This window comes from Tursiops truncatus, chromosome 10 (assembly GCF_011762595.2).
Source record: "Tursiops truncatus isolate mTurTru1 chromosome 10, mTurTru1.mat.Y, whole genome shotgun sequence".
Lineage (NCBI taxonomy): Eukaryota > Metazoa > Chordata > Mammalia > Artiodactyla > Delphinidae > Tursiops > Tursiops truncatus.
Genome location: NC_047043.1, coordinates 35,250,516 through 35,278,484, shown reverse-complemented (window position 1 = coordinate 35,278,484; position 27,969 = coordinate 35,250,516). Strand labels below are relative to the sequence as shown.

At 39.0% G+C, this 27,969-nt stretch overlaps 1 protein-coding gene across 5 annotated transcripts; it reads right to left on the bottom strand.

Annotated features, from left to right (window-relative positions):
* Window positions 1–43: 43 nt before the first annotated feature.
* Window positions 44–27,894, bottom strand: GLO1 (glyoxalase I). Of its 5 annotated transcripts, XR_012334473.1 has the most exons (8): window positions 27,722–27,894; window positions 15,859–15,941; window positions 12,930–13,070; window positions 12,003–12,070; window positions 11,201–11,290; window positions 8,433–8,568; window positions 1,212–1,349; window positions 44–1,056 (listed from the first exon to the last, which is right to left on the bottom strand). XR_012334473.1 is itself a non-coding variant. In XM_019949913.3 (7 exons), exons 1-6 carry the CDS (start codon window positions 27,803–27,805, stop codon window positions 8,480–8,482), a joined length of 555 nt encoding a protein of 184 aa, XP_019805472.1. In that variant the 5' UTR covers window positions 27,806–27,894; the 3' UTR covers window positions 44–1,056; window positions 8,433–8,479. The 5 variants fall into 5 exon arrangements, 4 of the variants coding, with proteins under 4 accessions (XP_019805472.1, XP_019805471.1, XP_073666878.1 ...); XM_019949913.3 differs by lacking the exon at window positions 1,212–1,349; XM_019949912.3 differs by lacking the exon at window positions 44–1,056 and having other exon boundaries at window positions 1,061–1,349.
* Window positions 27,895–27,969: the final 75 nt, after the last annotated feature.

Below are 27,969 nucleotides of genomic sequence, written 5' to 3'. Positions count from 1 at the left end.
GTGTAGCCATTTTAATATTGAATATGGAAGAAGAAAGCAACAATTTTGGTATATTATGCTTTATTATTTCAAGAAAGGTAAAAACGCAACTGAAACACAAAAAAAAGATTTGTGCAGTGTATGGAGAAGATGCCGTGATGGATCGAAGGTGTCAAAAGTGGTTTGCAAAGTTTCGTGCTGGAGATTCTCGCTGGACGATGCTCCACAGTTGGGTAGACCCGTTGAAGTTGATAGCAATCAAATTGAAACAATAATTGAGAACAATCAACGTTATACCACACGGGAGATAGCGGACATACTCAAAATATCCAAACCAAGCATTGAAAATCATTTGCACCAGCTTGGTTATGTGAATTGCTTTGATGTTTGGGTTCCACATAGGTTAAGCCAAAAAAACCCTCTTGACTGTATTTCCACATGTGATTCTCTACTGAAACATAATGAAAACGTTCTGTTTTTAAAACAAATTGTGATGGGCAATGAAAAGTGGATACTGTACAACAGTGTGGAATGGAAGAGATCATGGGGCAAGTGAAATGAACCACCACCAACCACACCAAAGGCCAGTCTTCATCCAAAGAAGGTGATGTCGTGTATATAGTGAGATTGGAAGGGAGTCCTCTATTATGAGCTCCTTCCAGAAAACCAAATGATTAATTCCAACAAGTACTGCTCCCAATTAGACCAACTGAAAGCGGCACTCGACAAAAAGCGTGCAGAATTAGTCAGCAGAAAACGCATAATCTTCCATCAGGATAACGCAAGCCCACATATTTCTTTGATGACCAGGCAAAAACTGTTACAGCTTGGCTGGGAAGTTCTGATTCATCCACTGTATTCACCAGACATTGCACCTTCGGATTTCCATTTATTTCGGTCTTTACAAAATTCTCTTAATGGAAAAAATTTCAATTCCCTGGAAGACTGTAAAAGGCAGCTGGAACAGTTCTTTGCTCAAAAAGATTAAAAGTTTTGGGAAGATGGAATTATGAAGTTGCCTGAAAAATGGCAGAAGGTAGTGGAACAAAAGGGTGGATATGTTGTTCAATAAAGTTCCTGGTGAAAATGAAAAACGTGTCTTTTATTTTTACTTAAAAACCGAAGGGACACATTATATACCCAAAATCAATTATCATGATTAGTACTATACTCCCAATAGATATCATATGGGTTCAGCAACTATGGTGGAAAATATAAGCAGCCCCTCTTACCACCATTGCTCCAGTTATCTTCTTGGAGAATTTGTGTTTCCTATCCCCACAACTCCAGGTTCTGCTTGTCTAGAGGTCCTTCTAAAAAGTGAGACACTTTCACCAGGGCACACAATATGAGTCCCATTAATTCTTTTACTGTGGTAAAATATACAAAACGAAGTTTACCATTTTAACCATTTTTAAGTATACAACTCAATGGCATTAAGTACATTTACATTGTTGTGAAACCATCACCATCATCCATCTCCAGAACTTTTTCAGCTTCCCCATCTGAAACTCTGTACCTATTCAACAATCACTCCCCATTTCCTTTTCCCTCCAATCCTTGGAAACCACCATTCTTTCAGTCTCTATGAATTTGACTATTCTAGGTATCTCATATAAATGGAATCACACAGTATTTATCTTTTTGTGTTTGATTTATTTCAGTTAGCCCAGCGTCTTCAAGGTTCATCTATGTTGTAGCATGTTTCAGGATTTCATTCCTTTTTAAGGCTGAATAACATTCCATCGTATGTATATATCACATTTCATTTATCCACTCATCCATCAATGGACATTTGGGTTGTTTCCACCTTTTGGCTATTGTGAATAATGCTGCTAACAAACACTGGTGTACAAATATCAGTTTGAGTCTCTGTTTTCTTTTGGGTATATATCCAGAAGTGGAATTGCTGAACATACGGTTATTCTATGTTTAATTTTTTGAAGAACTGCCATACTGTTTTCTACAGCAGCTGCACTGTTTTACATTCCCGCCAGCAGTGAACAAGGGGTCTAATTTCTTCACATCTTTGTCAACACTTGTTATTTTGTTTTTGTTTTCATTTATATATAATAGCTACCTGAATAGGTGCAAATGGTATCTCATTGTGGTTTTGATTTTCAATCCTCTGCTCATTTTTTAACTGGGTTGTTTTTGTTGTTGCATTGGAGGAGTTCTTTATATATTCTGGATATTAACTCCTTATCAGATGTGATTTTCAAGTATGTTTTCCCACTCTGTGGGTTACCTTTTCACTCTGTTGATAGTGTCCTTTAATTTAAATTTAAATTTGTTTTAATTGGGCTTCCCTGGTGGCGGAGTGGTTGAGAGTCCGCCTGTCGATGCAGGGGACACGGGTTCGTGCCCCTGTCCGGGAAGATCCCACATGCCGCGAAGCGGCTGGGCCCGTGAGCCATGGCCACTGAGCCTGCGCGTCCGGAGCCTGTGCTCCGCAACGGGAGAGGCCACAACAGTGAGAGGCCTGCGTACAGCAAAAAGAAAAAAAAAAAAAGCAGGTAAATTTGTTTTAAATTTTAGTGAAGTCCAATTTGTCTCTGTTTTTCTTTTGTTGCCTGTTTGTTTTGGTATCATATCCAAGAAATTTGTGCCAAGTCCAATGTCATGCAGCTTTCCCCCATGTTTTCTTCTAAGAGTTTTATACTTTTAGCTTTTACATTTGTTTGATCCATTCTGAGCTAATTTTTACAGATGATATAAGATAAAGGTCCAACTTCATTCTTTTGTGTGTGGATATCCAGTTTTTCCAGAACTATTTGTTGAAAACATTGTCCTTTCCACACTGAATGCTCTTGGTATCCTTGTCAAAAATCATTTGACATATGTGTGAGGGTTTGTTTCTGCGCTCTATGCTATCCCATTGGTCTATATGTCTGTCTTTATGCCAGTATCATGCTGTTTTGATTACTGAAGGCTTGTGGTAAGTTCTGAAATCAGAAAGTGTGAATCCTCCAACTTTATTCTTCTTTTTCAAGATTGTTTTGGCTATTTGGGGTCCCTTGAGATTCCATGTGAATTTTAGTTTGAATTTTTCCATTTCTGAAAAAAAGTCACTAAGATTTGGATAGTTTTTTAATTGAATCTGTAGGTTGCTTTGGGATTAATCCCATTACTTTTAAGCTTTGGTTGCTGCCCTGTTACTTTGGACAAGAAGAATCACCATTCCGGCAGTAGCAAGTGACCCTTATCATTAGGAAGAAGTGGGGCTGCTGCTACACAATGGGGGCAGCCAGGAGTATGCTTAGCAACCATGTGACCCACTTAGGTGCCTGTTGGTATGCTCATGCCCAGTTTTAAAGGCAAATGGACAAGTGCAGCAACCCTGGCTGGTCTGAAAAGGACATGTCATCCAGGGGCTCAGACCCCTCAGAGATGACAGTCTGGGTCACTCCACCAGGGTCACCACCTATATACTAGCAGAAGTGCTAGCCAAGGATGGTTTTGTTTGTTCTTTTCCTTTAGGTGTAAGGTTAGATTGAGATTTCTTATTTCCTGAGGTAGGCCTCTATAACCATAAACTTCCCTCTTAGAACTGCTTTTGCTGTAACCCATAGATTTTGGATCATTGTGTTTCCATTTTCATTTGTCACCAGATATTTTTTAATTTCCTCTTTGATTTCTTCAGTGACCCACTGGTTATTGAGTAGCATATTGTTTAGTCTCCATGTTTGTGTTTTTTGCAGTTTTTTCTTGTAGTTGATTTCTAGGCTAAGAGACTAGATCTTAATCATTCCCATCACAATAAAGAATTGATTATTATGTGACATGATAGAGGTGTTACTAACCCTATGGTGGTATCAAATCAACATACTGCACACCTTAAACTTACACAATGTTATGTCAATTAAAAAATTATAACATCTGCTTTTATCTTCTGAGCCTAGAACTTCCATTTTACTTATTTGTATGTATAATTTTAATATTCACTGGGGACAAAACTACCCTATAAACAGAAGGAATATTATTCTTTTATTCAAAACCTCCATGAGAATTGATCACCATTTTGGAAAATGATGTTTCCAACAGTAACATCATTCAATTTCTTTGAGTGACCAATAAAACACACCTGTTATCAGTATGCATTTAAAGTTGTAACACTGGTACTTCCCTGCCGGTTCAGTGGTTAAGACTTCGAGGGCACTGCAGGGGGCATGGGTTTGATCCCTGGTTGGGGAACTAAGATTTCCCCATGCCACGTGGCGTGGCCAAAAAAATAAATAAGTAAATAAAGTTGTAACATTATAGCTCTTCAGGAATCATGAATTTAGTCTCTATTTTAAAATACCAAATAGAGTTATCAGTACGCTATTGAACAGTTTTACTTCTTCCATATATAAGAGAAAGCACCTGACTACTTCATTGTTTTCTAGTGTAGTAGTATCTGGGCATTTACATATTGAAATGCATATTTTATTAAAAATTGATTTATTTCTCCTTTTTATTACAATAAAGGCATTGGACTGATCCTTTTTGAAACTGTGTATATAGGTAAGTTATATATGAATTTTGTTTTAGGATAGTGGGTGTGATAGATGTTATAAACGTTCCTATGTTATAATAAGGAGGGTTTGGTAAGTCTGGTATAGAGAAACACAATCTCAGAACAAGTTCTTTGAGGGCAGGAAATGTCTTCTGATTTCTTACAGCACGCTTGCACCCACTAAGTTTTCAATATTTAATTTCACCCTGTTGCAGCTTCTGTTTCGCCTTTTCAGAAGCCCTTATTTGCTCCTTCATTCTGGCAGTTTCAGTTTGGATGCGGTGTCTACCCTCATGTAGGTAACTGCAGTAAATACGATCTAAGTCAGAGTGGTCTCAGTCCCTCTGTCAATGATTAGAGCCAAGCGAGTGACCCAATTCTGGTTTGAGACATAAGGAGAATTCTGCTGATGAGCTTTGAGAAAGGTTTTACACTCATTAAAGACACAAAAGGAAAAACAGGTTATTTTCTTTCACTGGACATTGTACAGTGACACCTGGAATCATAGTAGGCATTTTTTTTTTAATTAATTAATTTATTTATTGTTGGCTGCGTTGGGTCTTCGTTGCTGTGCACGGGCTTTCTCTAGTTGCAGTGAGCCGGGGCTACTCTTTGTTGTGGCTCACGGGCTCTAGAGCGCAGGCTCAGTAGTTGTGGCACACGGGCTTAGTTGCTCTGCGGCATGTGGGATCTTTCCGGATCAGGGCTCGAACCCGTGTCCCCTACATTGGCAGGCAGATTCTTAACCATTGCGCCACCAGGGAAGTCCTCATAGTAGGCGTTTTTGATCACAGGTATTATTAGCCCCCCAAACAACTGCTGAGAATGACAGTTTGGCAAAGATAGAAGGAAACCAGAGTGCCTGATAGTTCTGAACCCTCTATCAACTAATTCCAGAACTTCTGAAGTGCTTGTTACATCTGATAGAGTTAGGACTTTTCTTTTTTCTTTTTTTTTTTGCGGTACACGGGCCTCTCACTGTTGTGGCCTCTCCCATTGCAGAGCACAGGCTCCGGACGCGCAGGCTCAGCGGCCATGGCTCACGGGCCCAGCCGCTCCGCAGCATGTGGGATCTTCCTGGACCAGGGCACGAACCCGTGTCCCCTGCATCGGCAGGCGGACTCTCAACCACTGCGCCACCAGAGAAGCCCAGGTCTTTTCTTATTGTCAGCAGCATGCATCTTTACCGATATAACCCTCTTCACAGGCAGTTGTGTTGCCAAGGAATATTTATATACACTGTACGCAATCCTGGTCAGAATGCTATATGGGGAAGCCGTAGCGATTCTCTCACAGTCATCAGCTCCTATTCAGACCATATGTATTATAACTGAGTCTCATGTAGGGTTCATGAGCAACTGATTTATTTTACATTAACAGTAAGCTATACAGTCTGGCTGTCCAATAATGGAAAAGAAGAAAACTTCTTGTGCTCTAATTCACCCTTTCATGTCACCGCTGCTCAGATAAATTAATTTAGAAGTGAATTGTTCTAATCCCTAGCAAGGCCCAGTGATACAATACATATTTTTTCAATGCATACAGGGATCAGATTTAAAGAGTAGCAAGGGCTATCTTTTGGCAAGTTTTACTTAGCAAGTAGAGAAGGCTTCTTTCTGAGGAAAAAAGGTTTAAATGACTAAATTTATGAATCTAATAACCCTCCCACTTGGTAATGCTAGTACCCAAAATGTACCAGCACTGGTTTCCATGACTCATTTTTGATATTTGTCTTCTCTTCTTCTCTGCACTTTTTCTACCAAAACCCTTTATCCATTTACTTTCCTCTTCTCATCTTCCCGACCCTTCCTTATCCATAGAAATTATGTGCTTTGCCTGATGTATAGAATTACAACTATTCCCAGTTCTCAATGAGTCTGCAAGCCCCTTCAAAAATCCTTGCAGTACCCCCCAAGGGCAGATTTTTTTTTAAAAAGAACATGCTGGATAGAAGTTTACAAACTAAACACAGTCTTTTCTAAAATTTTATTTTACTTCAGTCTATAAGTACTACTTTTTGTTTGAACTGCTCACATAAATCCATTCCATCCAAAAAGGAAATGAAAGTGCTTCTAGCAGTGTAAGCACAGTTGGCAAGGCCTATCCAAAGGTCTTCCACTAGAGTCCACAAAAAATCCAGATGTAGTTAAACCACAAACTGGATGTTCTTATTATCTGTGCCATAAGAGATTTTCAAAATCAGTTTGTTTTTTAAAACCTATCAAATGTCAATCATGGGGCTTTCCTGGTGGCACAGCGGTTGAGAATCTGCCTGCTAATGCAGGGGACACGGGTCCAAGCCCTGGTGTGGGAAGATCCCACGTGCCGCGGAGCAACTGGGCCTGTGAGCAACAATTACTGAGCCTGCGCGTCTGGAGCCTGTCCTCCGCAACAAGAGAGGCCGCGATAGTGAGACGCCTGCACACCGCGATGAAGAGTGGCCCCCGCTTGCCACAACTAGAGAAAGCCCTCGCACAGAAACGAAGACCCAACACAGCCATAAATAAATAAATTTTAAAAATTAAAAAAAAAAAAGTCAATCATGGCAGGGAAGACCACTGAGCTGATTTCTGATAACTAAGTTATGTTATCACTGAACATAATTTATCCTGAATAATTACTGGCATCTGGAAGACCTTGGGGTAGGGGCTCTTCACAAGAAACACAAGCACCACTTGCACAGGGACAACCAGGCACCCCCAGAGCAGCCGCATGCTCCAGACTTCCTCCACTGCTTCTTCCTCACCGTGGTACTCAGGCTCGAAAGCTGAGAGGACAATGCTCAAACTCTTTGAAGGTTTTTACAAAGAACACTAGTGAAGGAGGTACTGTGAGGTACTAATTTTTTTTTTATTTATTTTATTTTTGGCTGCATTGGGTCTTTGTTGCTGCACGCGGGCTTTCTCTAGTTGTGAGCAGGGGCTACTCTTCGTTGCTGTGCACGGGTTTCTCATTGCGGTGGCTTCTCTTGTTGCAGAGCACGGGCTCTAGGCACGCAGGCTTCAGTAGTTTTGACTCACGGGTTGTAGAGCGCAGGCTCAGTAGCTGTGGCACACGGTCTTAGTTGCTCCGTGGCATGTAGGATCTTCCCGAACCAGGGCTTGAACCCGTGTCCCCTGCATTGGCAGGCAGATTCTCAACCACAGCGCCACCAGGGAAGCCCCAAGGTACTAATTTTTGAGGTATAATCTAAATACTAAAAATGATGATGAGATCTTGAGTCCTTAGCCTATTTATATTGCCTTGGATTCATTAAAGTTATTTTGCATGTCCAGCCTACTTTCTATCTCACAGGATACTGTGGAGGATTAAGGGAGATAAAGTATGTGACAGCCTAGTCCGTGTCTGCATACCCAGTATGTAATATTCCCATCCTCTTCCCCATCCCAAAATAAAGAGGTTAGTCCTTCAACTTTCAAAGTACTTTGTAACGAGAAGAAATTAGTTTTTCTATCCACATCCTTGTCAGCATAATTCTGAATTTCTCCCAAGAGTAACTTTTCTTTTGTAAAATAAACTTTATACTATTTGAAATATACATGAAGCTTCATTTTTGTTTGGGGTTCTTTACTTCCCATTCTGAAGTTACTTCTGAGGAACTGAAACCTCAGAAGGTAATCACAACAAAGCATATTAAGTGGTTTTTTTTTTTTTTTAAATGATGATTCAAAGGCAGACTTGCAGACTTGTATCTCGTCAGAAGATAGAAGGCAAATGCAGCCTCTGAACGGAATTGTTCTAATTATTGCCTAAAAAAGTAGTTGTACAACTACATTCAAGGACATAAGACAAAGCACTATTTTAAAACTAGAATGACTGAACAGTTAGGTGAAAAACATAGCTGAAATAGGAAAGGGAAATAGACTTAAGAACAATTTGAATTCAGACAATAATCCATCAGTCCTAGTTGCTTCTGTTAAATGAATATCTTGAATCACATTGTCTCCTTTTTTACCTTCCACAATGTCTTCACTGAAATCTCAAAGCAGCATTCTCACAGAACTAAATAATAGTTATCATTTTGTTAGGATTCAAAATTTCAATCCAGTAGCCATCAGGATCTTGAATAAATGCCAGGCCTTTCATTTTACCTGTAAAACAAAATGATTTTCATTATTGAAAGGACTTTAAAAAAAAAACCTTAAAAATTTTAAATACATTTTTTATTAATTCAATTTTTAATTTGCATTTTAGTTAATTACATTGTTTTGTTTATAGTTTTAACTTAAAAAAATTCTATTGTCGGTGTTGCCCAGATGCACGATTTTCAGAATGACATATTTTATCTTCTACACATAGCTGTAAACCAACTCTCCTGAAATAAACTGTGGGACTGGCTGCATCTTGTAAGTATCAGGTATTTATTTCACCTGCACATTATCACTTCATGCTACTAGCTGAGTAGTCAAAGAAATTGTCTTATTTTAAAGAGGATAAAGGAAATAGATAGGTGCTCAAGGGAGGAGGTAGCATGGCTTATCTACACAGCCAAAGGACCGAGATGCTTAGGTCATACACTATTCTGTGTAACCCAAGCTCTGCCAATCAGATTCTTTCTCCCAGGAATTCAAAACTGGGATTGAGAGGTTAGTAGGTCTAGTAGTAGAGTTCTTTGCTTAAATGGAAAAATGTGACCTCGGAAATTTATTTTGGTACCGAGATGCTGAAGTAGTTGACTCCTATCTCTGGCTCCTTTCTTCAAGATCAACCCCAGAGGAACACAGATTAAAAAAATAGGAAAAAAAAAAAAAAAAGTACAATGCCCTGAGGTGATAGTTGGGGAGAGGAATGGTGGGGGTGGGGTAGTAACTGTTTAAACTGCTTTGTGTGGAAGGGGGTACTTTTGGCTGGACCACAAGGCTGTGGGAGAATAAACAGGAGTTTTGTTAGTTTGGCTCTTGCTTCTTCCAGTGCCTTGGGCATTAGCACCTACTCCCACGGGGTGGGGGTGGGGGGTTGAAACTACTGGTTCAAATGTCCTCAGGAGTAGATAAGGGCAGAAAGACAGGTGGGTACCAACTGATCTCACTTTCCCCACAACCAGGGTGAGGGAAAGACAATCCCAGAAGTGTCTCCTACTAATACTACTACTCCATCAGGGACAAAGTGGGGGAAAAGGATCTGACTACAGAATGTGAAGTATTTGTTTAACTCTTATTTTCTCTCTCTGCTCAGCACATCTCCCTGAGAACATGTGGATTTTTAAGGACTGAGGTCTGGCCTTCCCCCATTCACACTGCCTGATGTTTGGAATAGCTAATGGTTTCAGTTTCAAAACAAAAAAACAAAAAACCTCTGAGACCAAAATAATAAGAATTTGAGGAATATAACTATAAAACAAACAATGGATTATACATTCAAACAGAAGAACAAATATTAGATCAATGGGGACCAAGAACTATTAAGACATGTAAAAGCAACGAGGAATATTCAATACGACCAATACGAAACAAGAACAAGAAAATATTAAAGGAGCCCAGCAAAAATTCAGGATCAATATCATAATAGCTGAAATTAATTACATAATAGGTGAGAATACAGAAGATAAATATAAGAACAGATACATCTGAGGAAAAATTAGCTAACTGGTATGCCAGTTTGAAGAAATCTCCCAGAAGGAAGGCAAGGACAAAGAAATAACAAATATAAAAAGCCTCTAGAACAAAACAGAAGAAACTAGATGAAGGAACACAAATCAGATTTTTCAGCAGCAACACTGGATGGGAAAAATAAGACAATATAGATGTACTTTCAAGACTGAAGGAAAATAAACCTAAGATTTTACAGTCAACAAAACTGTCATTCATATGTATAAAGGCATGGTTCTGGGACATACAGAGCTTCAAGAGTTTTGCCTCACAAACCCTTTAAAAACAGTTTTGGTTGAGGTACTTAATAAAGGAACGGAAAAATCTGAAAGATGCTGCAAGAGATCTATGGAGAAAAAATATATACCTTGATATATTTATTACCTTAAAATAAAAAGCCAAAGCCAAAGAAAAAGGAAAAATAGACCAATAATATCCCAGCCTGAGTAACAGCAACATAATGGAGGTAGAGGGAAGCAAGTTCTTTCCTTACTAGGGAGGAGGATATTTGGATATCAAATCTCCTAATTGAAAAAAAAAAAAGGATTGAAATTAAACAGTGAAATATTTCAAATGAAAATTAAATAATAAATTATGGTGGCAAAAACAGATCTAAATAAAATAATTATAATACATGTAAATCCAACAAAATCCAGATATATACTATGTCAAGTGATATATGTAAAACTGAAGGACACGCAAAGGTTGAAAAAGGATGAAAAAAAAATTCAGGAAATTATTAACTGAAGAGACTTGGTGTAGTTACATTAACAGCAGATGAAACAGACTTTAAGGAACTTACTTTTTTGGGTGGTTAGATATACCCGAGAGAGCGAAAGCTGGTGGTCACTGAGAGAATGGTAGGGTCAAAGGGTGGAGAGAGAGCCTAGGTCCTTGACAGCTCTCTAGATCCTGTGACTAGTCCCATGTGAAGCCACCCTAGGTGCTGCCTTTCAGTTCCCTGAGATAACTAGGTATTCTTCCAATCATTTCCCTTCTTTCCTTAAGCTGGCTGGAGTAGAATTCCAAGTTACTTGCAACCCAAATGATTTTATTACAACAGTACCCTCTGTGGGTACTTAGTAAATGTTATATAACTAAACATAGGCCTGAAGAAGACAAGTAGCAGACTCACCATCATCAGGTTTCTTCACAAATTTGACTCCCAGTTCTTCAAATCTTTTACAAGCACCGTGAACATCAGGAACAGCAATTCCAATGTGACCTTAGGTAATCACCCCCAAAACAAGGCAGAGAGAAAGAAGGAAAAATTACAACAGCGTACCCATGTGCCACAAGTGGCTTCCAAAACTAGTTTATTTCAACATAAGGCATCTGAAAACAGACTGAATCAAGCTGGTTCAAAACCTATAATACATTAAAGAACAAGAATCTAACTGGCTGGGTATAATAAATTAATTAGTTGCTCTGAATTATAAATTATTTAACATAGCCCAATACTGGCTCATAAATAGTTTGATCTGTTAAGAATAACCTACAACACAAAAGAGTAACCATTTACTCATGCTTAATGGGCTTATTATTGATACTGACTACATAGCAGCCAATTTAAATTGGTAATACTCTTGTTTTGGTTGAGAGATTTGAGATCAAGGCAGAAGTGTATGCTGGCAGAAATCGGGATTATTATTAACCATCATTTTTGTTTTTCTGTTTTTTAAATTAAAACATCTACTGGAAATATAATACTGAAACTGAAAGGTAAAATCATTGTGAGAGAGTAAATGTAAAAAGTTTAGACTGAGATGATGAAATTAAACAACTCCTAAATAAAATTATTTGCGGAAAATAAAAATAACCATACTCCTAACAAATTGACTATACTTAATGTTTTAGATTGCTTACAATCATAAATAGGTACACAGTGGAAAAATCACACAAATCCATGTTTATTACACACAAATAGGCAAACATACCAAATCCCCGAGGGTCTGAATTGCCACTGTGGTAACTCTGGGCCTCATCATCTTCAGTGCCCCAATTGCTACAAAAGGAGGGAAAACATAATTACAAGTGACCTGGAGAACAGATATTCTGAAAAGAAAGCTGCAACAATCTTTGAAATCTTACCATGTATATATGCTACTTAATATACTTGGTCTAATCTCTGTTACTGTAAATATTAAGTTTTCAACTATAGAAAGAGCAAATGGGCAAAGAATGACTAAGGAGACAATAAAACTAGGCATCTGGATAAGAACAATAATTATAATAATAGCAACTATCATTTCTTGTGCTAAGTACTTTATACTTCTTTAAGTCCTCAGAACAGCTCCAAGGGCTAGATCTGAGTATCTCCATTTTATAAATGAGACTGCCACTTAGGGAGGTGATATAACTTGTTTAGGGTCGCAGAGGTATTGTCAGAGCCAAGACTCATGTCTAGGTCTTTCTGATTCCAGGGCTGTTTTGAATCAGGGGACACATTAAATCACACACCCTGAAACAAATAGTCTTTTGATAGTTTTTAGCGGGTGCACAGAAACAACATAAAGAATAAAAAAGAAAGAAGGGGAATGCCAATTTCAACAAAAATGCTGAAATTATGAAGGCCTTACTTACAGTACCTAAACATTCATTAGCTACCGTTTGAAAAATATCTTGCCATTTCAGTCTTATATTCTCTATCTAAAAGGCAAATGATCTCACTTGCCCTATCCATGCCACAAGAACAATACAAAGACCATAAGATCCATATAAAATACTCAAACATACTGTTACAAGTTGAAAGTGATTAGGTAGACCTGGTTTGAATTAAGCTGATAAGAAAGGAAAAAAAGTTTAAAAAAAATAAGCTTAAAAAAAATGTAGAGTATATAAAAAAAATAAAAACTGATACTCACTGTGTCAGTTCAAGTGTAGCTTTTCTGGAGAATGCCCATGCTACTCTTTCATCTTTATCTTTTGGGATGTCATTTTTATCCTCATAAGCCAAGAAATAGAGTGAAAATTTCATAGTGGGAAAATCTAATTTTTGGAGTAGTCTGAAATTAAACAACAAGTCTGAATCAATTAACAATAGGAAAAGCTGATTCATACTAAAATCAACATAACAATATTCAAGTTCTACTAAGAATAAGAGCTGTACGTGGTGAGGCTGGGTTTTTTTGTTTTGTTTTGTTTTTTGCGGTACGCGGGCCTCTCACTGCTGTGGCCTCTCGCGTTGCAGAGCACAGGCTCGGGACGCGCAGGCTCAGCGGCCATGGCTCACGGGTGTAGCCGCTCCGCGGCATGTGGGATCTTCCTGGACCGGGGCACGAACCCGCGTCCCCTGCATCGGCAGGCGGACTCTCAACCACTGCGCCACCAGGGAAGCCTGGTGAGGCTGTTTTAATAGAAAAAGCAAGGAAAATCAATTTTAAAATGTCTAATTTAAAAATATTTATTCATCTATATATATCAGTGAAATAAAATTTTTTTTAAAATGGAAACTTTTGGGCTTCCCTGGTGGCGCAGTGGTTAAGAGTCCGCCTGCCAATGCAAGGGACGTGGGTTCGTGACCCAGTCCGGGAAGATCCCACATGCTGCGGAGCAGCTAGGCCCGTGAGCCACGGACGCTGAGCCTGTGCTTCCGGAGCCTGTTGCTCCGCAACGGGAGAGGCCACAACAGTGAGAGGCCCGCGGACCGCAAAAAAAATAAAAAGTAAAAATAAAAATGGAAACTTTTGTAATTCATCAATTCTTCAAATATAATGAAACTTGGTTGGATTTATGGTACTTGCTTATAAATGGCAAAAGGTATCTTCAAAAGAAAATTTTATTTATTTTTAGTGAAAAATATAACACATCACACCTTATTGTTCTTTCAGCTATAAGACATTGAGTTAAAGAAAAATAAATTTATTGAGTTCTTACTATGCCAAAACTCCTAGGAAACTGAGGATAGGTGTTAAGAGAGAAGGACAGATTAATATCACAAAAGACATGAATGTCAACAATAAAGTGGTTACAGTATCAAATACTGCAGAAAGGTCAGACAGGATTAGGTCTGAGAAGAGGTGAGCAGATATGGAAAGGTCCTGTGAGGGCAGTTTCAGCAGCATGCGACAGCAGAAGCTGGAGAATGGGAGGTGAGCAAGTGACACAGTAAGTGGTGGTCTACCTGTACAGATGGTCATGATGACGGGAAGGACAGCAAGAGAGCGGAGGGCAAGAATTATCCTAGAATAGAGAAGACTTAAGCTTTTTTGTAGGTTGAGGGGAAAGAGCAGTGGAAAAGGAGAGACTGATGATGAGAGTGCGTGATGAATTACTCATCCTGAGGTTCTGAGAAGATTCACTGAAGTCGTGGCCTCTAAACTGAGTTTAAAGACGGTAAGATTATTTTGCAAGGAGTAGGGTAGAATGAGGATACACACAATACAATTTTCTTTAGATTAGGGAGGATTAAATGCTCAAACACGACCTCATTCAAAATCAACGAGAGGGAATCGTTGCAGCATAGCAAATGGAAAGTTTCTAGAGTTCTGTTCCAAATCTTTTACTTATTACTGTCATGTTATATGCCTTGGCCCACTAAGAGCTATGTACTGACTCATCACAAATAAGATTTACTCTAATTTGTTTATAACGATGTATCAAACACCTCAAATACTCCAATTCTGAAAACTATCTCTGCACCTACCAAAGCAGACAGACCAATCAGATGGGAAATGGAACACTTGAACATGTTTTAACTTGCCTTTCTCAGCTCAGCATATCTTTCAATATAATGTCAAGTTGTACCCTTATTGGGGGCTCTTTAAAAACAAGGTCAACGTTGGAGTTGATCAAACCTGGATTCAAATTCCAGCTCTGCCATGTGCCCACTGTGGAATCTGGGGTCATTAAGTTAATGTCTTTAAACTTTGGTTTCTTCCTTCCATGTAAAATAGGGATATAAGCTATCTCATAAACCTACTGTAAAGACAACGAAATGAGATATAAAGTGCCTGGCAAATAGCACGTGTTCAGTAAATCTGGTTTCATTCTGCCCTTTAACTATGTCATAAATACACACAAAACTACTTTTTCTGGAAAGAATTATAAGAAACTGTTAACAGCAGTTATCTTTGAAGAGGACTGGGGGACGGAAGCTGTCACTTTTCACTTTGTATTTCTCAGAATTGGTCAGATTTTCTAACATAGACATATACTGTATTACTTGAAGTTTTCTCTCAATGTCAATGGAGGTTATCTAGGCAGTAAATTAAAGATTGTTTTATTCTTTATGTATCTATATTACCCAAAACAAATAAAAACCCTCATGTTATTTTGGGAAACAAATCAAGAAAAAGAAATATGTCTTAAAGATTATAAGATCAGTGAATATTACCTATTCAGCAAAGAGAACACATCCTATAAAAATGGAATAGACGGCCAGTTTACCTAAAACTTAGAAAATGAATGAGTTTACCTAAAACTCATTCATTTTCTAAGTATTGTGTCTTAATAGCTATATCTTTTCTGAAGTAAACAAGAGGCTAAAAGTGGCCATAACATCAAAACAGTCTGGACACATTAAGGATTTAACTGGCAGCTCTTAGAGAGAAGGGAGTCAGAGAAAATGCAAGTATTGGTGTCATGTTGCCCAGTGAGCCTGGCTGGGATAGAGGAGAGGAACCTGACAGAACCCCTAGTCAGTCAAGCCTAGTCCCAGACTCCTGGCCAAAAGGACTTTTGTGACCTTTGAAGCAAACTTTAATCCATTTTTACAGTGGATCTGAAAACATTCCCTATATTTGCAAAGCTATGTATTTAAACATTATAGGCACCAATAAACAGTTTACTTACGTCATTCCAAGAATTCTAGTATAAAAGTCCAATGACTTCTTAGGATCCTTAATTCGCAGCATGGTCTGCTGCAAGAGAAAATCCTAAAGGGAAACAGTATATATTAAACACCTTTAACTTTTACTACTTGTTATCAACACTAATTTTGCTTCCTGTAACAAAATACCAACAGTCCACCATTGCAACACACTGTTTAAGAAGAAAGAAATTTTGTCCCCTCAGTCCATCATGGCTTTATTATTATTAAATACCTGTGTTCAGTCCATAAAGGCTATGTTCAAATCCAGGTACCTTAGTCAGAGAGGATTTTTTTGTTGTTGTTTTGTTTGTTTGTTTTTCTTTTCTGTAGACTCTGTGCCAAGTGCTGTAAAACAAGTTCAACAACCCTCTTTATCCTATCCCTATCCTTATCCTATCCTAACCCTATACCTATCCTACAATCTTTCTAAGAAGCAATTTGTATCTGAAGAGTCTTTAAAAGTCTTAAAGAGTTCATACTCATCGATCAAAATGTTGCCCTTCTAAAAATCTATGTAAGGAAATAATTAGAAACTTGGACAAAGATTTATGTATAAAGACATTCATCACAACATTTACACAGTAACTATGGTCCAGACACTGTTCTAAATGATTTACAGAAATTAACTTATATAATCTTCACAACTACTCTCTGAGATAAGTATTATACCATCCCCATTTTACTGCTAAGAAAGTAAGTGGCAGAGAAAAAACTGCAGTGCAAACAGTTTGGTTCCAAAGTCCTTGCTTTCAACCACCTTGCTAACCTACCTCTAACAATGAAGAAATAGATAAATTATGACACAGGCATAATAGAATATATGAAGACATTTAAAACGCTGCTTTAGAAGCACTTGGACATGCCCATGGTATATGACATACACCTTATATGTCAATTTTATCTCAATAAAGCTGGAAAAAATAGTTTAAAAAATGGAAAGATACACCATTTTTCTGACTGAGAAGACTTAACATGATAGATTATTTCTAAGAAAACACAAATATAAACTCTAAAATCATTTTTAACTTGTAAAAAGGAGTCTATACATGCCAAAAAGATTAAAAGTATATTCAATGTTAGTGGAGTTATTCATAAAAAATAGAGGTGTGTAAATCCTTTGTTGCCAAAGTATTATTTGGACGATATAAAAAAACAAGCAGGGCTTGCTTTTTATAAGATGATCAAGTTATTCTATGCTCAGATAACAGTTTTCTTTTTATCACCAAGATATTCTGCTAACTCTCTGTAACAGAATACCTCTGCTACTTTTGATAAACACTTGAATGATCTTGGAAAAATGTTCCTTTCTTTAAAAGTTTCTAAAAATCACTGTTTATTGCTATGGTTCTAAAATATTGTTTGAAATAAATATATCTTGCATTTAAAAAAGACTAAAGTTGATGTCTTGTCTCATGAGACAGTTCTTAACTTTGTCTTTTCCTTATTATGCTCTAAATTCAGAATAATAAAAGATGTCTTTTATGCTCAAACTATCTTTGGGTTTTCTGGGATGATTACAAGGTAACAAAGATTTGCTCCTTTGCCTTATAAAAAGGAAGAATGGTAGAAATAATCAGTCTTTTGTGAGGGTCGGGGTGGGCAATCTCCAAATCTAATTAATTTAAAACTACTGTGAAAAAACTTTAAAGGTACAATCAGGGATATTTCTAGTACATGTACTACGTGCCTACAATGTAATCCTGACAAAACTATAAAAAGTGGAGCAGGGAGTGAACCAAAGGGTCAAAGTGAAGGTCCCTTTGAGCACCTCTAAATGGATTTTCTGGTATAAGATGTGAACTCAGGTAAAGCTTCATTTTTTACCTATGGATGGCCAATTGCTACAGCACCATTTGTTGAAAAAATCTGTCCTTTCTCCACTGAATTGCTTTTGCATCTTTGTGAAAAATCTGTTGGGTTTATTAGTGTGAGTCTATTTCTGGGTTCTCTACTCTTTTCCACTGATCTATATCTATCTCTCTGACAATACCATGGAGTAATGATTACTGCAGCTATATAGTGAGTCTTAAAATCAGGTAGACTGATTCCTTCCACCCTATTCTTTTCAAGATTTAGTTATTCTACTCTCTTTGCCTTCCACATAAATTTTAGAATAACCTTGACTATATCTAAAGAGAAAAGGTTTGATAGGGACTGTGTTAAACATGTATACCAATTTGTGGAGAACTGACATCTTTGCTATGCTGAGTCTTCCAATCATGAACACAGTATGTCTCTCCATTATTTAGATTTTGATTCCCTTTATCAACGATGTGTAATTTTCAGCATACAAATTCTGTACATGTTTGATAGATTTATACCTAGATATTTAATTTTGTTGAGCAATTGTAAATGGTATTGTATTTTTAATCTTGGTGCTCATGTGTTCTTTGCTAATATATAGAAATCCAATTGATTTTTGTATGTTTATCTTGTATTCTGCAACCTTGCTGAACTCACTTACTAGTTCCAGGGTTTTTAGACTCCTTAAGATTCCTATGTAGACAATCATGTCATCTGCAAATAGGGACAGTTTTATTTCTCTCTTCCAATCTGCCTGACTGTTATTTCCTTTTTTGCTTTACTGTACCAGCTGGAACTTCCAGCACTACGTCAAATAAGAGTGGTGAGAGCAAACTTGCCTTGTTCCCCCAAATTAAGGAGAAAGCATCACCATTTAGTATAATGTTAGCTCTTAAGTTTTTCATAGATGCTCTTTATCAAGTTGAGGAAGTTCCCTCCCATTCCTATTTTTTCTGAAAAAACAAAAGTGTTTAAATCATGGTGTTGAATTTTGTCATGTGATATTTCTTCTTTAGCTTCCTAATATGGTGAGTTACTGTGATTTTTTTTAATACTGAACCAGCCTTGCATACCTGGAGTAAACCTCACTTGATCATGGTATGCGATTCTTTTTATATACCACTGAATTCTATTTGCTAATATTTTGTTAAGGATTTTTACATCCATACTTATGAAAGATATCGGTCTGTAATATCTCTTTTTTTTTGTACTGTCTTCACCTAGTTTTGATATCAGGGTAGTATGACTGCTTTATAAAATGAATAAAAGTGTTCCTTCCTCTTCAATTTTCTTGAAGGGATTGTGTAGAATTGATGCTAATTCTTCCTTAATGTTTGGAAGAATGCTCCAGTGAAATCATCTGGAACTGAAGATATTTTTTTAAAAAGATTATTATGAATTCAATTTCCTTATGTTATAGAGCTATTCAAATTATTTATTTCATATGGGTAAGTTATGGTAGTTGGTGTTTTTCAAGGAATCGGTGTATTTCATGTAAGTTGTCAAATTTATGTATGTAGAACTGTTTTCAGTATTCCCTTATCACCCTTCTCTTGTCTGCAGTCCGTAGTGGTATCCCCTATTTCATTCCTGATATTGGTAATTCGTGTCTTCTCTCTTTTCTTGTCAGTCTTGATACAAGTTTGTTAATTCTGTTGGTTTTTTTCAAAGAATCAGCTGTTTCACTGATTTTTTTCTAATTTGTTTTAAATTTCATTGATTTCTGCTCTTTATTATTTCCTTCCTTCTGTTTGCTTTGCGTTATTCTGCTCTTCTTTTTCTAGGTTCTTGAGGAGGAAACAAATTCTTGATTTAAGACATTTCCTATTTCCTAATATATGCATTTAATACTATATATTTCCCTCTTAGCACTGTCTTAGCTGAGATGCTCTTTTCATTTTCATCCAGTTCAATGTAATTTTTAAAATTTCCCTTGAGACTTCCTCTTGATCCACGGATTATTTAGAAATGTGTTATTTAGTTTCCAAGTTTTTAGAGATTTTCCTGTTATGTTTCTGCTACTGATGTCTAGTTTGATTCTACTGTGGTTGAACATGCTCTATATAATTTCAATTATTTCAAGTTTGTTGAAGTTAGTTTTAGGGCCCATGATATGGTCTACCTTGGTATCTCTTCTGTGTGCACTTGAAAAAAAACTATACAGGCATACCTCGGTAATATCATGGGTTTGCCACCACTGCAACAAAGCAAAGATCACAATGAAGAGTCACACAGGGACTTTGTGGTCCAGTAGTTAAGACTCCACGTTCCCAGTGCAGGGGGTTCAATCCCTGGTCAGGGAACTAGATTCTGCATGCTGCAACTAAGAGCCTGCATGATGCAACTAAAGGAGCCCACATGCTGCAACTAAAAGATCCCGCATGTTGCAACGAAGATCCTATGTGCCACAATTAAGACCCGGCGCAGCCAAATAAATAAATATTTTTTAAAAAAAGTCACAAATTTTTTGGTTTCCCAGTGCATGTATGTTTACTCTATACTGTAGTCTATTAAGTGTGCAATAGTACTATGTCTAAAAAAATGTACATACCTCAATTAAAAATACTTTATTGCTAAAAAATGCTAACCATCATGTGAGCCTTCAGTGAGTTGTAAAGGTTACTGATCACAGATCACCATAACAAATATAACAGTGGAAGTTTGAAATATTGCAAGAATTACTAAAATGTGACACAGAGAGAATCAAGCAAATGCTGTTGGAAAAAGAGCACCAACACGCTTGTTTCATGCAGGGTTGCAACAAACTTTCAATTTGTAAAAAAAACCTAGTATCTACAAAGTGCAATACAAACAAGGTATGCCTGTATTCAGCTGTTACTGGCTGTAATGTTCTATAAATCTTGATTAGATCTTGTTTATTGATGGTGTTGCTGAATTTGTCTATATCCTTGCTAATTTTCTGTCTAGTTCAATCAATTGTTGAGAGAGGAGTATAGTCTCCAACTAAAACTGTGGATTTTTCTTTTTCCTTCCATATATCAGTCTTTGCTTCACTTATTTTTTGCAGTTCTATTGTTTGAGGCACACACATTTAGGATTGCTATGTCTTCTTAGTCAATGGACCCTATTATCATTATATAATGTACTTCTCTATGATAACTGTCTTTGCTCTAGAGTCTACTGCATTTGAAACAATATAGCCACTCCTGCTTTCTTCTGATTAATGTTTATATATCTTTTTCCATCCTTTTAGTTGCCTCTGTCATCACATTTGAAGTAAGTTTCGTGTAGACAGCATATAGGTGGGGTATGTTTTTATTTTTCTTTCAGTTTTATTAAGATATAATTGACATACAGTATTATATAAGGTTAAGGTATACAGCATGACTTCAACTTACATATGTTGAGAAATGATTACCACAAATTTAGTTAACACCCATCACCTCACAAATAGATAACTTGAGGCATGCTTTTAAATCCACTCCACCAATATCTGTCTTAATTGGTATACTTACATCTAATGTAATTATTGAAATATTAGGGCTTAAATTGGCCATTTTATTTTTGTTTTCTGTTTGTCCCTTCTTTTTATCTTTGCCTTCTTGTGGGTCACTGGAATTTTTTTTTATAATTCCATTTTGATTTATCTATAGTGTTTTTGCATACACTCTTTGCATAGCTTGTGTGTGTGTGTGTGTGTGTGTGTGTATACCACCATGTTATTCCTAGGGTCTCAAGGTCCCTAGCCAGTCTGCCATTCTCTCTGCTTTTCAGAGTCCTCCTGTTTTTGTTTTATCTAAGCACAGCTTGTTTTATTGCATTTCACTTTGTTGTAGTTCACAGATATTGTTTTCTTTGTTTTTTGTTTTTTACAAAGTGAAGGTTTGTGGCAACCCTGTGTCCAGCAAGTCTGTCAGTGCCATTTTTCCAAGAGCATTTGCTCACTTTATGTCTCTGTGCCACATTTTGGTAATTCTCACAATATTTCAAACTTTTTCATTGTATTTGTTATGGTGATATGTGATCAGTGATCTTTGATGATACTATTGTAATCCTTTTGGGGTGCCATGAACCATGCCCACATAAGATGACAAACTTAATTGATAATTGTGTGTGTTCTGACTGCTCCACTGATAGACCATTGCCCCATCTCTCTCCCTCTCCTCGGACCTCTCTATTCCCTGAGACACAATATTGAAATTAGGTCAATTAACAACCCTACAATGGCCTCTAAGTGTTCAAGTGAAAGGAAGAGTTGCATGTCTCTCACTTTACATCAAATGCTAGAAATGATTAAGCTTAGTGAGAAAGGTGTGTCAAAAGCTGAGACACGCTGAAAGCTAGGCCTCTTGCACCAGTTAGCCAAACTGTGAAAGCAGAGGAAAAGTTCTTGAAGGAAAAGGAAAGTGCTCTTCCAGTGAACACACAAATGATAAGAAAGCAAAACAGCCTTATTGCTGACATGGAGAAAGTTTTAGTGGTCTGGATAGAAAAGCAAGCCAGCCACACCATTCCCTCAAGCCAAAGCCTGATCCAGAGCAGGGCCCTAACTCTCTTCAATTCTAGAAGGCTGTGAGAAGTGAGGAAGCTGCAGAAGAAAAGTTTGAAGTTAGCAGTGGTTGGTTCATGAGGTTTAAGGAAAGAAGCCAGCTCCATAACATAAAAATACAAGGTAAAGCAGCAAGTGCTGCTGTAGAAGCTGCAGCAAGTTATCCAAATAGCTAAGATAATGAATGAAGGTGGCAACACTAAACAACAGATTTTCAGTGTGGATGAAGTAGCTTTATATTAGAAGAAGATATCACCTAGGACTTTCATAGTTAGAGAGAAGTCAATGCCTTCAAAGCTTCCAAGGACAGGCTGATTCTCTTGTTAGGAGCTAATACGCTGGTGACTTGAAGTTGAAGCCAATGCTCATAACCCTTCTGAAAATCCTAGGGTTTTTAAGAATTATGCTGGGAACTTCCCTGGTGGCGCAGTGGTTAAGAATCCTCCTGCCAATGCAGGGGATACGGGTTTGATCCCTGGTCCGGGAAGGTCCCACATGTCGCGGAGCAACTAAGCCCATGCGCCACAACTACTGAGCCTGAGCTCTAGAGACTGCGAGCCACAACTGCTGAGCCTGCATGCCACAACTACTGAAGCCCACACGCCTAGAGCCCGTGCTGTGCAACAAGAGAAGCCACCGCAATGAGAACCCTGTGCACCGCAATGAAGAGTAGCCCCGTTGACTGCAACTAGAGAAAGCCTGCGTACAGCAACGAAGACACACCACAGCCAAAAATAAATAAATAAATAATATATTTTTTAAAAAAAGCTACAACAGTGGCAAAAAAGTTTCTTGACTTTGTGTCCTACCTTTCAAATTCTCTTTCTAGTGATGAAGATACTCATTTCTCTAGAACTGTTACTAAGGAGCTTTACATATTAAATCTTACTCAGAATCAAAATCAAAATCTCCATTGCCTCTACCACCTTCCATCTTCAGAAAAGGGAAGTTTCAATCTTGCAGCCATACCTCTAACCTCAGCTCTGGTTTTACATCTCCATCCAGTCTACTCAACATTTCCACCTGAGTCAAAATATCAAATTAATTACAGCCCAAATAAATATTCCCTCCTACATCACCAACAGGGAATGCCTCTAGAATCTGACTTGGGTGTCAGCCCAAGTCAGACCCCTGAAGTCTTCTCAGATTCCTTCCTCGCCACTCCCTCTGTAATCCAATCCAAGTGTCCCATTAACCTGACTGCTCAAGTCCCTCTGGAATCTTTCTCCTTGCCTTTCCAAAGATCACTACTACCTTGCTCATGTCCTCTCTACTTCCTGCCTAGACGACTGTCAAAGCCTGCCTGGTCTCTCTGCTTCTTGCAGGCTAACCCAAATGCAATCCAGAGTGATCTTCCTATAATGGTACCAGACTGATCTTTCTATAACAAAAGGCCAACTGTGTCATTTCTAGGTTAAAAATCAATCCTTCAGGCGCTTCTCTGGTGGCTCAGTGGTTAAGAGTACGCCTGCCAATGCAGGGGACACAGGTTCGAGCCCTGGTTCAGGAAGATCCCACATGCCATGGAGTGGCTGGGCCCGTGCACCACAACTACTGATCCTGCGCTCTGGAGCCCAGGAGCCACAATGGGAGAGGCCGCCGCAGTGAGAGGCCCGTGTGCCACGGCGAAGAGTGGTCCCTGCTCGCCACAGCTGGAGAGGGCCCGCACACAGCAATGAAGACCCAATGCAGCCAAAAATAAACAAATAAATAAATAAATAAAATCTATTTTAAAAAAAAAGATGTTAAAAAAAAATCAATCCTTCACAACTTTTAGAAGAAAGTCCCCAAAGGACACACATGCAGTTGCTGCATACTTCTCTAACTTCATCTTTTATTACCACTCCACTAAACTGGTCACCTTAAATGGTGTTGACTTCATACCTTTAGCAGTTAAAAAAAAAAGAGTATGCCCCATCATAAATGTATATATATTTTAATTGTATACACAGAGAAATATACATAAATAATAATAAAATAATAATAATAAAGCATATATTAAAAAAAACACATTTACCAAACAGAAATCTTCATAGGATGAGAAAAACAAATGAACCAAGTGAGAATGTTCATATTTTCTTTGAGCATCCCAATGACTGTTTTATGTACCTTCCCCTTAACTCCTATTGCCTGTAACTTCAGTCTCATTGTATACCTGTAGGTCCCTGCATCAGCTCTCTGATGTCACCGTGCTTTTATATATACTACAGTTCTCTCTGCCGAGAACAGTCATTCATCCATCTGGCCATTGTCCTTCTTCCTTCCTTGCCATTCTTTCTTCCCTCAACCCCTACCCGCAACTCTGCCTAGCTACCTCCTTTGATTTGGTAAAACCCAGCTTAAGTGTTGCCAACACTGAAAGTTTTCCCTGACCTCATCATTTACCACTCAGGTGGGAAGGGACTCCAAATAATTTTATCAAAGGACACTGATAGACAGTAAAAAGAATGTATTTCAGGAGATCACTACTTGGGAAAAGAAGCACTTGGCCTTTGAAGAAAGTTAGCTAAGTAAGACAGCCCAGAAGGTGGTGCAGCCGTACATTCTTTGGTCTGCCTTTATGACAAAGATGCAAATAATCAACAAACAAGTTGACTTTCTATCACTGCTGTTCTCTCTTCTTTCCAAACTAGGCCCTCATCACTTTTCTCACCTTCTGGAAGAGCCTTTTAGGTGTTCTCATCACCTCCAGGCTTGGATCCCTCCAATCTATTCTGTAGAATGATTTGAATCCCTCAGTGATTCCCCACTAACTATATAAAATTCGATTTTCTTAGAAGTAACATTCTAAGCTCTCTCCATGATCTGGCTCCAACCTACCATTCTAGTCTTCTCCACCACTGCTCCACCACTTAGATAACTTGAACGTGAACCAAAAACAAGGTAACTCATTTCTCCAGAACATGCTCCACATTGCATCTTTCTGCCATCTCACCACATTTTTGCTCAGATGTTTCCTCCCCCTAGAATGCCCTCCCATGTAACCGTCCCCCATGTGATGTTGGGACCCCATCCATCTTTCAAGGCCTAGACTCACCCCCACCTTCTGCTTGACGCATTCCCTGATATCCACAGTTGAAATACAACCTTGAATTGTATTGCTTTTCATAGTTTAAAGATCATAGATACATTTTATCCTTATAGCAGCTTTGTTTACACCCTGCTAAGATCACTATAGCCAATGATAGAATTGGGGATTCAAACGTAGGTCTTCAGCCTCCAAATACCCTGTGTATACCACAGATGCCACCTTTGAAAATCTCTACTTTCTGCGCTCCCACAGTGCTTTATAATTTCAAAAGCACATAATCCCAGTTCCATCTTATGTTAGAGTTGGTGTATGTTTGGTGAAGGGAGGAACTTCATCTTGTTCATTTGAATGTCCCCCAAGGTATCTACCATGCTCTTTACATATAGCAGATGATCAGTGATCAGACTGAATTAATTCATTTAGGTTTTCTATTTTCCTTCATGTCAAGTTCCAAAATTACTGCTGTAGTCAGTACTCTAGAAGCACAATAGGGAGTGTGGGTTCCTCGCTAGGCAAATTACTCAACACCTCTGTGCCATTGTCTACTTATATATAAAACGGAGATAATTTTGCCTTCCTCACAGGGTTGTTGTGAGGATTAAATTAAGTAATGTACTTAAAATAACAAACCGGGGCCTGGCACACTCAGTATATCCCAGCTGCTATTATATACTCCATTTTATGTCCCCCATACGGTGCTTCTAGGGTGCAAAACAACTAATCTCAAAAAATAATTACTGGGACTTCTCTGGAGGTCCAGTGGTTAAGACTCCATGCTCTCAATGCAGGGGCACAGGTTCGATCCCTGGTCAGGGAACTAAGATCATGCATACCACATGGCATGGCCAAAAACAAAAAAAACCTTCTAATCAAGAGAAATTGACATAAATTAAGAGTGTGTAGGACTTCCCTGGTGGCAAGAATCCGTCTGCCAATACAGGGGACATGGGTTTGAGCCCTGGTCCGGAAGATCCCACATGCCGCGGAGCAACTAAGCCCGTGAGTCACAACTACTGAGCCTCTGCTCTAGAGCTGGCGAGCCACAACTACTGAGCCTGCGAGCCACAACTACTGAAGCTCGCACGCCTAGAGCCCGTGCTCGGCAACAAGAGAAGCCACCACAATAAGAAGCCCGTGCACCGCAACGAAGAGTAGCCCCCTGCTCTCCGCAACCAGAGAAAGCCCACTTGCAGCAACGAAGACCCAACGCAGCCAAAAAAAAAAGGTGTAAATTAAGAATGGAAAGAATTGTACTCAATCAATTTTATCAAGCTCTTCTTCAAATATTTTTTTTAATAGTCCAGTATATAAAATGCCCAGTTACCTGGGAAATTAATTTACACTGAATAATCTATATTATGTGAAATAACAAGGTATTAACATTAAAGAGTATAAAAAGTAAGATTAAGTGTGAGAGGAAATGTATATATTTACTTCTTCCCTCTTAATTTTGCAGTGGCTAACATTTTTCCTAAGCTAAGTACTACCAGGTGCTAGTCAAAGGATTTAGCAATTAGAAGTATCTGACTCTTCACCCTAAAGGCAAAGAGCAAGAAGGGACTAAAGTCACCAACCGGTCTTAGAGGTCTGTACAAAGCACATACTCAAACTTCAGGGATTTTAGAACTTCCCCAGTCAAATGAATACATACAAAGGCGTTTTCTGACAGTGACGAGTACACTGGAGTAAACCCCCGGAGCGGCTGCCCGGTCTGATCTTGACAACGCCCGGAGGCACCACACCTGAGTGAGTTACAATGACTCTCAGTATAGACCTGTTAAGCAAGCTGAAGGGATGAGAGCCTTCATATGCAACTGGTCATTCCTCTTACTGGGTCTCAGCTGCAAGGAGATGGTCTGTGAAGGAATTTCCAAGATTCCCTTCGGATCTAAGCTCCATGATTCTGCCAATCTCTCCTGGGGCCACCGAGCAAAGTGCGCCCGTGAGCAACCGGAAAGGCCAAACCCAAAGGGAAATTCTGGGCGCGGCTAAAGTCACGAGCTATCAGATTGGTTTGGAGGAGTTAAACGCGGAGCCAGGACAGTTACAGAAAATGATCCCGGCTGGGAAAAGCCGGCCCGTAGACCTTCGAACGTAGACTGGAGTTCAGAAACTTCTTTTCTTACCCTCCACCTCTATTGCCCTGGGGAACACGCACACCCACAGACATGAGCTCTGACCCTGGGTTAGCCATGGTTTCCTGTTACCGTCCCAAATCAAGCAAGTTAAAGCAAGCAGGATCGCAGTCTTTCAAACAACTTGAAGAAACGGACCCTCTCCAGATCCCCCACCGGACACCACTGGCCCTCTTCCCAGCCCACTCCGATCCGCCCAAGGCGGGCAGAGCTGCAGTGGTGGTAGGATGGGGTTCGAATCCAGAGTTCGAATCATCCAGCCCAAGCGAGGCCTGGTTGAGCCCGAGGGACTGCTCCCTCCTTGGGGTCCCAGTCGCGCCACGCACGGCAGGCCCCGACTCTGGAGAATTAGGTTCTGCGCCCACCTTGGTGCTGGGGTCCGGGTCTTTGCAGCAGCCGAGGGCGGCCTCATCGGTGAGGCCGCCGGACGCGGGCTGCGGTTCTGCCATGGCCGTACTGTTGTAACGCGGACGAAGGTAGTCAGGAACGCAGCACCTACTCTCACTCTGCCGGCCGCGAAGCTCCCTTCACCAGCGCCCGCAAGACCGCACCACGGGGTGGGCGGCCGCTGAATTCCAGCCAATTGCTACGCGGAGGGCAAGTTGGCTGTCTG

Bases quoted from the DNA above. Each gene is read 5' to 3' on its own strand.
- GLO1 (XM_019949913.3), bottom strand. From the start codon at position 27,805: ATGGCAGAACCGCAGCCCGCGTCCGGCGGCCTCACCGATGAGGCCGCC. The intron at 11,291-12,002 runs GTATGTTTGCCT...TGATTACCTAAG, and splicing joins TTCAGACCCTCGGGGATTTG to GTCACATTGGAATTGCTGTT. The intron at 8,569-11,200 runs GTGAGTCTGCTA...TTTGTTTTACAG, and splicing joins TGTGAAGAAACCTGATGATG to GTAAAATGAAAGGCCTGGCA.